Genomic DNA, 12,816 nt, shown 5'->3' with positions numbered 1-12,816 from the left:
GTCTTTTATAAAATGGCAAGCAAGATAGCAGGGAGGCGTGCACGTCGTTAGGGCTGTAGCCTGGCGCAGACAGCGGTGGCGCCCATTAAACAGTGGGGCAGTTCATTGTCACACAGTGAAAGTTAAAGAGAAAGGTCAAAAAAACCAACGAAAAACAGGCATGGGGCCGCTTGAAGCTGTATGACAGGAAAACCACCTGCTATTCACTTTAGAATGGATATGGATTGCAGTCGGGGAAAATAGCCTGCTTTGAGGATGTGTATTCTGCAAACAAAGAAACTGGACAAACCTAATGTGTGATTAACTCCAGATTCATATGTTTAAACCAGGGGACACTGTGTGTGTTTTTTCTCTTATTCATTTTATTCTTTGTCTGACTCTACTCCTTTTTGTACATGTTTGTGTTGTAACAGCAATCTGAGGAGAACTTCAACCCCAACTGCTCATTCTGGAGTTACTCCAAGAGAACAATGACCGGTTACTGGTCGACGCAGGACTGTCGTTTGCTAGGCACCAACAGGACACACACCACATGCTCCTGTACCCATCTAACCAATTTTGCTGTCCTCATGGCTCATGTGGATGTCAAGGTAGGCGAGCTCTTTTCCCCTTCTTGCCTCTCAGTGGAGCCATTTATTCTCAAAAATTTACCATTTACGAAATGCAGTTGAGAGAAATGAAAATGCATTGATCCATCATGGTTTACAGTCCATTCCAAGATGATTGGTTGACAAGAAAAGTAAGGTCCAGACAGTGTAAAGCATTGTGAAGCAGAATGCATCCCTTTCACTGCTGTTTTTCAATATGTTTCTTATTTTACTTTGCTTTTTACTTCAGAGGGTAAAATTGATAACTATTTTCTGACCTTCACACCACTTGTAGACTAACATTTTAAAAGGCCATTACACACTCTCTATATATAGTTTTAAACAATGGCCTTGTCAGTTTAAATGTGTGTTGATTGCAGCCATTTTAAACCTCCAGTATGTGAAGAAGCCCAAATATATATATATATTTGCGCAACACACAAAACTTGTTTTAAATACGTTTTATACATGTCAAGGTATATGAAGGTAATTTGAATAATTATTTGCTTTGGACTTCAAATCTTTGTGAATCTCCACATCTGAACAGGCATCTATTGATATTAAGCGAAGAAATGTGCCTTTACCTGTCTGTCACTAATCTTTGTCTGATTACCTATGTCAAGTTATTCATTACTTACTGATAACACAAAGGACAAATGATAGTTTTTGGAATTGATTTCAAGTTAGAAAAAAATTGTCTAAATCTAACATATCTCATCAAATCTTATGTTGCCTCTCCTTGCCCACTATATGTTGTAATTTAGCTAAATAGTAAATATGTAATTTCCATGACAAAAAGTGACTATATTAAAGGAATACTTTGACTTTTTGGAAATTATTCTCTTTGGTGCCAAGAGTTAGAAGATTGATACCAGTCTTGTGTCTGTATGATAACTGTGATGCTTGGGCCAAGTGTCAATTAGCTTAGCATAAAGACTGGAAGCAGAAGGTAACAGCAAGCCTAATTCTTTATGAAGTTTAAAAAGAAAATTTAATTTAGCATTTTATCTCACTTGTTTTATTTGTACACAAACCAAAATGTAACAAGTTGCTAGCTAAGGCTATTTGTTTCTCCAGTTGAGTCTTATTCTGAGTTTAACTAATCACCTCTTTGCACAAGCTCCATAGTTAGCACATAGAATGGTTACTTAAAATTGCTGAGAGCCAAACCTTAATTTGTTTATTAGAGAATTCAGTGGAAGTTTTCAATTCAAGCTATTGAACCCCTACCCTATAAAATTAAGATTTAAGTGGGTCTGAGCCACCCCCAACTGCAACTTTTATTTATGCATGAATGTCTTCATTTATCTATTTATTCATTTATGTAAATACAAGATGGAGGGAAAAAAATACATTATAATTTCCATTGTATCCCCACATTGCAGGGTCCTCTCAGTGCACCATTTGTATTTTTGCCTTGAGGGTAGCCACAGAAACAAAGTGAAATAAGGACAGTACGGTATGTGTGATGTGGAGTGGAAGGGAGCAATTAAAAGGGAGATGCTAATGGACATTGTAGGGAAAAAAAACCTGTTCTGGTCAAGAAATTTGTGTTGTTACCATGGGCAGCTATCAAAAGGCTGAAAAAATAGAAATGTAAAGGAGATGGATAAAGAGGACAGAAATGGAAAAATCAAGCGAGTTGGAGGAGGAGAAGGTAGGAGAATTACCGGTCAGGGAAGAAGCTGTGTTGTTGTTCAGATGCTGACTGACGGCTTAATTATTTGTGTCGCAGGAAGTTTGAGAAGCTCGCTGCTGACATAGCAGAGGAGTTCTTGGTGTCTGGTATGGCATCTGTCTCTCCAGAGCCTTTCTTCTGAATCAGTGGGAGAACAAAAAAACACACACACTGTGAGCACTGTCCCAGTTGGCCTATGTCCATGAAACCACTAGACCTTCTTTCACCTCCCTCTATTCCCAGTCCAGCTCTAGCTCTCTCACAGATACAATGCATAAACTCAATTGAAAAAAACATTTGTGCGCATAATCGTTCATAAAATCTAAAATTCAGAATGTGTTTTTTTTTTTTTCCTCTAAACAAATGACTCCAGAAGGGGGGGGGGGGGGTCTGTGATGGTGTGGTTTACCCCCAGCTAAAGAGAGCCACTGTTTGTCACTCAGCAGCATGACTTTTGGACCCACTAAGCTCTCTGCAGGGCTGAAGCCGAGTCTGGAATAGAGAGGGAACCACGAAGAATGGGAGCCTTCACGCAATGAAAGCAAAGCAGAAAAGAAAAAAAAAGAAGAAAGAAAGCAGTAAAAGGAACGCTTTCAGTCAAGCCAATCCCTAACATTTTGGAAAGCCTGGCTTGCTTGTGGCACTGCATTCACACGAGGAAAGTGGACAGTGGTTACACCCCAGTTCTGACTGATAGAGTTTTTTCACCTTCTCTTATTCTTTATCTTTTCCACTTGGATGTAATAAAAGGCAGCTTGTTGGAAGGTGCCACTGAATGGGAGATTTGGAGGCTTTCTGTTTGACAAACTGTCACCGTGTGGTGTCTGAGAACACGGTGAATGGAGGGAAAGTGGGAGTGTGTGTGCACAAGAGAGAGGCAGAGAAAGAAATTTTATAAATTGAAGAGACTGTTTTTGTATCCATGGCAACCAAACATACCACAGCTCATCTCTGCATTGTTATTACTCATTACCCTCAGAGCAACAGATTATATTCTAACCTTGTTTATTTCTCAGTGGCATCTCAGAAAGAAAAAAGAGCAATTATAATTTTCTTTCAGAGGACAAAGGCTCACTAGAGTATCACCATCATCTTTCATTTTGCTTTTTTTTTTTTTTTTTTCGGCCGATGGATCGTGTGCATGCTAGTTAAGAATAATGATAGTGTTATATTCAGAGATCTTTATGTTCTGCTTAATAAGCTGTCGCCTGTATCGCACTTGCAGTGTTACATTTTTAGCACTAAAGTTATGAGTGCGTTCAAAGTGCCACATACTTCTCGCAGATTTGAAGTGGCAAAATGTTCCCGTTTGTGCTTGTGACAGTATGAACGCTGTCATTTTTGTCCTTGATGGTGATTTCAAGTTGCTGCATGATTTTTGAATGCTTGAATTTTAAGAGTTTGCACCAAGCAAAACTCAAGCGTGTTCTCATATTTTAAGCTCATAACTAGTCAAGAAAGAAGCCAGTGCTGTGGGAAAGAGTTCATTTGCAGACACTGATTGCCTCTGACAGATGTGATGCATTGTCATTAGGAAATAACAATAATTATACATTCATTATGTGTAATCATACCTGACGACCTGCTCTACCGTCTTCAGTTAACTTTAGCACCTCCAGGGTCTTGCTGCCTAAATTTTAACTCCTTTAAGACAGAATATTTGTTATAAAACTAATATATGTGCACTACTGTACTTTCAAGCAAAGTAAGCCTTGTAATCACAGTCAACCTGACATTGATTGTATGTGTGGGCAAGGTAGAACCTTTGACCACACATTCATATTCATAAAAAAAAACAAAAAAACAACAACCTTCAACTAGAATGTGCTGCACAGAATGTGAGATTATTAGACACACTCAGCAGTGGAGAAACTCCAGACTGCGTCTCACTGGGATTAATTATGTTTGAAGTCAATTAGTTCCTCCGAATAATTTCCAATTCACATATTGTAGACATAGGAACATTGTTGCAAGCGAGTACCCAAAGATGTGTAGAACCTTGGTGGTTTCTGATGTAATGGTCTTAACCAAATTACCAAATGTGAAGTCTCTTTTTTTATGAGTTGCAGACTCACACAAACACATTAATCACATCTATCTAAACCAAGCCTCCTTCTTTTCAGGAGTACACCCACTCAACACGATGTCTGTCACACACAGGGGATCAGGTAACCGCCACTTACGACTATCACAAGGGCATCAAGTGCTGTCGCTGCTGCCTGTGTCACCACTTGAGCCCTTTGTTTGCTAATTTTGAGTAATCTAGCCAGAGAGCTGATGCCTCTGACTGATCCTGCAATCCGAGCAGAGAAGCGCCATCGGCCGCATAAACAAATTAAAACTGTACTCACAGACGGCAGCTGCCTGTGAGAGATTATATGTCTCTTTTGTATCTTTTCAGAATGATTGCAAACAGGGTTTCAGAGGGAGCGATGAGAGAGTGGGTGTACTTTGATGTGACTTTGCTAAGAACTCTGATGAGTCTAACCTCGAGACATCCCGTTACTGAGCCTTGAGACATTTTACTGCGATCAAAGATGCTTAAAATGTATTGGAAATAAATTCACTCCACTAGACTCAGTATTGAAAGGCAGGGGTTAGCCCTGTCAGGGCCGGTGTTGAACTTGCACACCATATGAACACTTAAAATTAGATCATTTGACTCCCATATCAGCTGGTAATAGTGGTGATGTTTACTTGTTTTTGGTGCACAGATTTGTCTCTTTGTTGTATAAACCTTTCTGGGTCACTTGGGCTAGCTTCCGTAGATCCAGTCGCTCAATGAATGTCACAGCAAACACCCCATGGACCACTATTTCATCAAGGTCTGCTTTAGACATATTTTTAAGATTCCCTAATGGCTCATGCCAATTCAAGCTCCCAAGGCTCCCTATTGAACCCTTTCCTTTGAATTTAAGTCTTCCATTTGTGAGGATAGCTAGTGGGCATTAGGAAAGAGGAAAACATGTTTTAAATATGGGCTAAAGCACAAACCCCAGCTCAAGAAATATAGACCTGCTCTGGTTCCACCTACAGGCCATTATTTACGTAGTAGATGTGTGTGCTAAGATAGGCCCCAGGGAGGCATTGAGCTACTGGTAAGTGGCACTATTCCCGACAGACCAGTAAGTATAAATCAATGGCACATCCCACTGGATGATGGAGAGGGTGATATTTGGGTAACATTCATCACTGTCCTTACAGAACATCTCCACGCTGGCACCATCAGACAGTAACTATGATGAGAAAGGACAGTCAAGGTTGGTTGTGTATTTTATGATGTAACGTATAAGCACGGTGCAGAGCTGTACACACAGCGGAAGAGAGAGTTTAAAATAGATCCATTTATATGTTTAATGCACAGACGGAGAAGACAGAGACCATGTTAACTGCCATAGCAACCGAAATGCATGCATGGGCATTATGTCATAGTTACTGTAGCTTTGAACACAATGTGACATTAGGTACATGTGGTGAATGTCAGCGCCTACCCTGCAAGCTGGAATCTCTCTCCCAGCCCTTTGAAATGTGACGAATTTGCCAGGACTCATGATTCATATGCCGTCTCTGCAACTGCTCCTCATCCCTATGCAGATCATAAATCCTTGGTCATACCGTAGGTGAACTTGTCACATGACTCCCTGCAGCGGGCCACTACCCCTTAGCGCAACTGTCTGCCCTGCCTGACCGTATTTCATGAGTCAAAGCCCGGCTCTGGAGGCATATAGGGAGATTTATGCATTTTAATTGGATTGGCTTCATGGCCCCATGCTGAGAGTGGCTCTTTGAGGTATAAAGGACTGATGCTCGGTTCTCTTCAACACTCTTACGCTTTTCCAAGACCTGGTTCAGAAGATTTTGGCTTTAAACGCAGGATGTTATAGTAATTAAGTGCATATGATGTGATGTCAGGTACAGATGGCTTGGCCGGAACGACCAGCTCTCATTGCCACGTCTGCTCCTCCTCGTCAGACTGCTCGAGAGCCCAGAAACCTTATTTTGTGCTATGTGTGAGCAGATCAGGGGCGAAGCCAATCTCCTCAGGCATCCCTGGAATGAAAAATGTGTGTGTTTAAGAAATAAGAAAGAAATGTTGGAGAGAAAGATTGGGAGACAAATCGACTTATAAGTAAAGGGGATGCTGTATGGCTCGGCCGCCCTTGCAACACAACCAGTGAATTTCAGAGCAATTTTTATTGGCCCACTTTAGAGACCCCTATACAGATTCGCATCGTGGAGGCTTGTCGATGTGAGGTTAGGTGCAGAGGCTCTGCAGATCACATCATTTGCCATCCTGCCTGGGCAGAGCCCCCAGTAAAAGGCAACTTTTCAGCAGTGACATTGTGGCTGGCAAGGTGTCAGCCATCATCCACCTCTCAGAACAAAGAAATCATGCTACAGTAAATCCATCACCCAGGTGTAGATATACTCCCTGGCCTTCTCTCTCTCTGTTTCTATAGCTTTGTCTTTTTTTTTCCTCTATTGCCTTCTCTCTCTCTCTGACCTGGCCCCTCTCCAATTGAAGGTGAGATTGTGATGGATAGAGCCTGAAGCCACGGCGCAGCTCGCTAGCCCAGGAGACCTTAGCGTCCACTCGCAATGCACGGCAACCAGTACCACCCATCGCATCAATACCTCTGTCATGCAGCAGACTGGAAACAGACTTATGTGTCACACGCACCACACACCTACAGAGCACAAACATCAACATCTGTTACCACCCACCGCGTAGGCACTCCTCTAAAGTAAGGGGGCTGAAATCAGCCTCACTTTCATACAGGCAAGACACACATACACACACACAGACGTCTGTGCCATATAACATCTTTCCAGCCCCCAACCCCCAAACCCCTCCAACATATACACAACGGCTCATCAGGCAGGAAAATCAAAAGAGCGCTCTCCCCAGACTCAAGGAGCACTGCGGCTGTTATTGTACCAGAGCCCCTTAATGATCAGCATCTGTTCCCCTCCCTGCTAGTGTTAGCTGAGCTGCCACTAAACAAGGCTTTTGCGCAATACTTCATCCCCCAAGTTTCTTTACTGTAACCTGACTGGGGGGGGAGAAGGAAAAAAAATAAGAAAAAGAGGAAAAACCACCCGTTGATGTTGATAGTCCCTCCCGTCCCGCCCCCAGAAAATACTGATGACTGTGGTTGAAATATGATTTAAAGAGGTGTTTGTTTGAGACACATACTAGAAATACAGTATGCTTTTGTGGGGTTATGTCTCAATGTAAGCAAATATTTTCTTGGGTTTGTGCTACGCTATTGCTCAGAGTCATGCATTATTTGCTGGAGGCCAAGAGTACACAGGCTTTGATATCAAACAGCCAAACTATACTTGAAGTCTGGCAGTTAATGTACATTGTCAGTGCTTGATGTATACACAGTTAAGAGGAGTTTATCTTTAGCTTTCACCTGCGCTCATTTTTAGCTGGCTGTCAATGCGAATAAAGTGCCTGTCTTTAAGTATTTGTAACGTTATTCTGTGTTGAAATAATGCTTGTTTGATCTTCATTAGCATTCAGGCGTAGCCATCATGTCAAAACTCAAACGTTCCGCGCAGGTAGTCCTTGAGTCCCAGAAGGGATGACAGTCGATTGTAAGGCGGTTGGCAGATTTCTTTAAAATTACCCACGCCCTCCCCCACTTTTACATTTTTCCTCCCCCCCCTTTTTTTATTTATTTTTTTTAAATCAATGCCCAGCAGGCTGAAAAGAGGACAACTCCTTTGGGAAATTAGGAAGCCTCAGAAGCTGACCAAAGTGTTTGGATGCAGTAATTATGTTTAGTTAATAAATCAAGATGTCACTCCTTGATGCATATCTTCATTACATGTTTTACATATAGGAGACAGGTTTTTTAATGCACACCTCATGTTTTTGCTGTCTGGCTTGGCAGGTCTTTTCTTCCCCACTGGTAGCATGATGCAGAATTGATGGATAATGATGCACTTCCTGGTTCCAGGTGTGAGTTGCACTGGAAATCTGTTTCAGTATATCTTTTTAGAGTAGAGGTTCATCAACCTTTTTTTTCCCGATGTACCCCTCAGCCATGTCAGATGAGCTCAAGTGCCCCTTAATTGATACCAACCATACCACTCAAATGTGTTCATTTAAATTGGATATACATGTGGCTGTAACAGCAGATGTTACACTATTGTTGTTGTTTTTTTTTGTTTTGTTTTTTTTAAGTGTCTTCTATACTACTAATGTACCACTTGGAGTAACAGATGTCACATGTTTCAGTTTGCATGCTATCAATATGTTTGCATATACTTCCAAGTACTCCCAGGCAACTGTAGAAGTACCCCCTGGGGTACAAGAAACCCTTGTTGGGAGTCACTGTTGAAGAGGATATCCATGTAGATTGCTAAACAGTTACAAAAAGAACTTCAAACTTGGTTTATTGGTAAGATGCCACCTGCTTTACCATACATTGATATAATTTTTACTCTTGGCAGGTTCTGATGTTGCTTCAGATGGGTTCGTTTTAATGTGCCTTCCCCCACTCTTGCCCAAGTATCCCTATGTGCACTTAGCTTTTATGCACTGATGTAAATTTTCTTTCATGGCTGCGATAGAATCACTGTTGATCCTTATCTCTCCTGTAAAGCCACAAATTTATTGTCAGCAAAAAGCTTTTTAGCTCCCCAAACTAGCTGTGGTGACAAATCACCATTCGAGAAGACAGAAAATTATCTAAAAGCAACAGTGAAAGTTATTGACCATGTTGTGGTCTGATTGTATTCTCTGCTGTGAAGGTCTTAGACACCTGCGGCCCTTTGGACTGCTCACTTTGTTTCACTTTGTTGCCTGGCCAAAATGAAACAATAGGAGGGGGCAGTTTAGATTGATTCACACTGACTAATTCATGATCCATATCTGCCACCTGTGGCTCGCTGTGTAGTGGTTTATTGAGGGTTGAGTGAATCCACTTTACATCCACCACCACACCTAAAAGAAGGAAGAAAAATGAAAATAAAAGCCTTGGTGTTGTTCCTGAGATAGAATGGTGATTTTTATTTTATGGTCATTTGTTTTTTTTCTACCTGTGATGTTTTTTCCTCAAATTTTTTGCTTTTTTAAATCCCTATACATTATCTTTTCCTCAAAGCCTTGTCAAATACCAATGTGGCTGTAGATATAATACTAAAAATATATACATTTTCATCTGACATAATGAGAACCAACAATGGACTGGATGTTTCCCCTTCTCTCAGAACACAGGCCCCGTTCACGACATGCTCCTGGACGTCATTACATGGGTCGGGATCCTCCTGTCCCTGGTCTGCCTGCTCATCAGCCTCTTCACCTTCTGCTTCTTCCGTGGCCTCCAGAGCGATCGCAACACCATCCATAAGAACCTGTGCATCAGCCTGTTCATTGCTGAGTCCCTGTTCCTGGTGGGCATCAATCGGGGTGACCAGCCGGTAAGAGATGATGTACTACTGTACAGCGTCAATTTATTTAGCACCATCGCAGTTAGCATGCTGCAAAACAGTGGAAACCATTGAAGGAGATACTGATAAAAGAATCTGTTGATAGAATCATCAGTTGACGTTGCAGATGCTGTAATAGAAGTAACATAAGAAAAAGAACAACAGAGGCATTCAGTGAGCGCAGATCTCCACCAAGGCCAATTTCAAATAACATACACAGGAAATTCAAATTCATAGTAAACCATTCTTCCTCCCTGGGCCACGTCCCATCGCTCCACAAATTCAGTGAAAATTGGTTCTGTGCTTTTTGCATAATCCTGCTGACAAATAAACAGACACAAGTGAAAACATAAACTCCTTGGCAGACATAATTTTGGAAAATACACTTCCTGGCTTTCTTGCCAAGGTTTGGATGAAGGATTAAAGTTCATATGAAATCTCAGATTTTGACTTGACACCTGTGCTATTAGGTAATCAAACATAACAAGGTTGTTAACCAATGTAGTGACTTTAAACACATAGAAGGTTTAAAAGAACAGGGCAACATAGAGGTGATATCTTTATTGTTTTTAGTGCATGTAAGCACTCCAGTAGATTAGGTAGCATTTTGAACAACAGGAAGTCCATCTTTTTAGTATATATCTTTCCTGTAACGTTGCACAAAAAACCCTTGAATCATTCAATTTATTGAAAATCTTTCACTATTTTCTTTCTTTGATTTATTTTTATTTTTTTTCTCTTGAAAACACTGTGCTGCATTGAGTGCCACTGGCCCTGAACTTTTTTGATTATTCCTGCCTCAGTGAGGCAAAACACTGGATGAAGAGACTTGGATCTCTTTATTTCACAAATGCTCCTTCCCTTGGTTTCCACAGAGGCAAACACACATTTGAACATACTCATGTACCAACACCTGCCAACATCTACGTTACTCTTCATCTATTCATTCCTGGTGCAGTTTCCCAATTTGTAAACACTGCAGATTCATTTGGATTAAACCTTTTCCTTGCAGGATAACTGTAGTTTGGAGCATCACTTTTCTGTAAAAGCTCATGCTGTCACTGCACAGTCATTGTCAAGTGTGTGTGCTCTGCATCCATACTGTAGACAAATGTGGAGTCATTACATGTATGCAGGATGGCAGAGAGCTTTATTCCACCTACAGCTTCTTGCAATCATGCCATCTTTGCTTGCTAATGAGGCAGAGTACACAGTTAGCTTTGCTCTCGGAGGCAAAAAAAAAAAAAAAAAAAAGAGGTTGAGTCATTGTGAATGTACTGTCTGTGCACAGTATAAAATGATCTCTATGCCTATAAATTTATAATGGGGTTAGACACTGGCATACATCTTGTAGCTAACAGTCTTTTTTTATAATTGGAGATATTTATTTATTGTCATTGTATATATCATATTATCCCACACAGTTCACAGTGCAAGTGAAGAAGAGTGATATGCCCTTCTATCCACCCTCATACTATCGACACAAATCCGTATTCTGCCCTTCAAATATCACTATAAGTGTCTCAACCAAAACTCACAGCCCATAGTTTAGCAGCAAAGCTACTTCCCTGTGAAGTTAAAGATAATGCTTTGGCCCTACACCTTTCCCTTCCATAACATTTTATGGGTGTGATTCACAGCCCAGCTCTAAGATCACTCTCCCGGACTGCAATTAATGTCCACTCAACCTTTTAGTTATTTAATTGAATCCATTTCAGTGACAAAATACACTACTTATGTTCAACTGTGCCAATAATTAGATGAATCTGCGCAAGTATTGTGTGTTATCATTATCGTTAGAAAGTGTGTGCTCGCGTGCTGACATGCAAACGGCAGTCTGCTGTATTCGTACCTCTTGTCAGCTGTGGAAGCGTAACTATATTATGTGCTCGCACCTGGCCCTGGTGTAAAATGCGATGGGCTCCAAATGGCTGTTGGACTGTTGACTTCACTTCTTCATTCATATCTCTCTTTCATCCATGCCAGCTACCAAGCAAACAAACAAGACCGCATGGACCCAGTAGCTGCAGCTTTCTTCTGCCAGTCACTACAGGCAAACGTCCAATCACTTCAGCCAAACAAAGCTTAGCAATGCTAATTGTTGGGAAGACACAAACATGGAGAGGTCAGAAAATGCTGCGCGGTTATAGTCACTTGGATGACACACATTGCTTGTCATATTATGCCCTTTAGCAAGGCATTTAATCCTTCAGAAGATGAGTTAAGTGCCCAAAAGGGATTGGATTGAAATATGTTTTCAACAGTTAATGCTCACATCTCAAGACTTTTTCTCTCCCTCCTTTATCTCTCTCGTTCCCTCTGTTACCATAAAACTTTCCCAGATTGCTTGTGCCGTCTTCGCCGCCCTGCTCCACTTCTTCTTCTTGGCAGCATTCACGTGGATGTTCCTGGAGGGCGTGCAGCTCTACATCATGCTGGTGGAGGTGTTTGAGAGCGAGCACTCGCGCCGCCGCTACTTCTACCTGGTGGGCTACGGAGTTCCCGCGCTAATTGTGGCTGTTTCGGCTGCGGTGGACTACCGTAGTTATGGCACCGACCAAGTGTGAGTATATTAGACTTCCATATCTGTGTGTGTGTGTGTGTGAATGCAGCAGGGGAACTGGCTCATGATGATAGCTTTTTGATCAAAAAATATGATGAAAATAACTTATTTAACATTCAGTTTTGTGTGAGTAGAATTCAAGCCCATGCATTACTGTAGAGTACATCGACAGCTTCTTTGAAAAGTGCATTAGTCCACTTAACCAGCAGAGCCTTTCAATGAAGTACTTAATATTAAAGGACAACTCAAGATCCATTTACTCGTCATGTGGAGTCCTACTATGCCTGTTGCATGATGTCTTTTGTTGCTCCGGCGCAGCCTGGGGGTACAGAATTGGAAACATATAGGTTCCCTCTAGGCAGGGAGAGTCTAATGCAAGCAAATTGCATCATGGGAAGTGTAGGATCCTGTGATTTTAGAGCTTTTCCCATACAAGGGACCAAATATGGGATATATTGACCTCTGCCACTCTGATTTTATCATTTCCCTTTTTAAACTGTCTCTGGAGAGCCCCCCAACTCTTTGACAGTGAATAGTATTTATTG

The 12,816-nt window shown here is 41.4% G+C and overlaps 1 protein-coding gene across 9 annotated transcripts in view; it reads left to right on the top strand.

Moving 5' to 3' along the window:
- Positions 1-12,816, top strand: part of LOC139621274 (adhesion G protein-coupled receptor L3) — a 205,386-nt gene that overhangs the window by 166,381 nt on the left and 26,189 nt on the right. For all 9 annotated transcript variants that reach the window (XM_071477567.1, XM_071477568.1, XM_071477570.1 and 6 more), the window contains 3 exons: positions 414-590; positions 9,490-9,699; positions 12,051-12,271. In XM_071477567.1, the coding sequence (XP_071333668.1) occupies positions 414-590; positions 9,490-9,699; positions 12,051-12,271 (608 nt within the window). The remainder of the gene's footprint in view (positions 1-413; positions 591-9,489; positions 9,700-12,050; positions 12,272-12,816) is intronic.

Source organism: Trachinotus anak, unplaced genomic scaffold (genome assembly GCF_046630095.1).
Source record: "Trachinotus anak isolate AG129_WGS33_773 ecotype Australia unplaced genomic scaffold, CSIRO_AGI_Tana_v1 ptg000005l, whole genome shotgun sequence".
NCBI lineage: Eukaryota > Metazoa > Chordata > Actinopteri > Carangiformes > Carangidae > Trachinotus > Trachinotus anak.
Note: the sequence above shows the minus strand (reverse complement) of the source record. Positions and strands in the feature narration are given on the sequence as shown.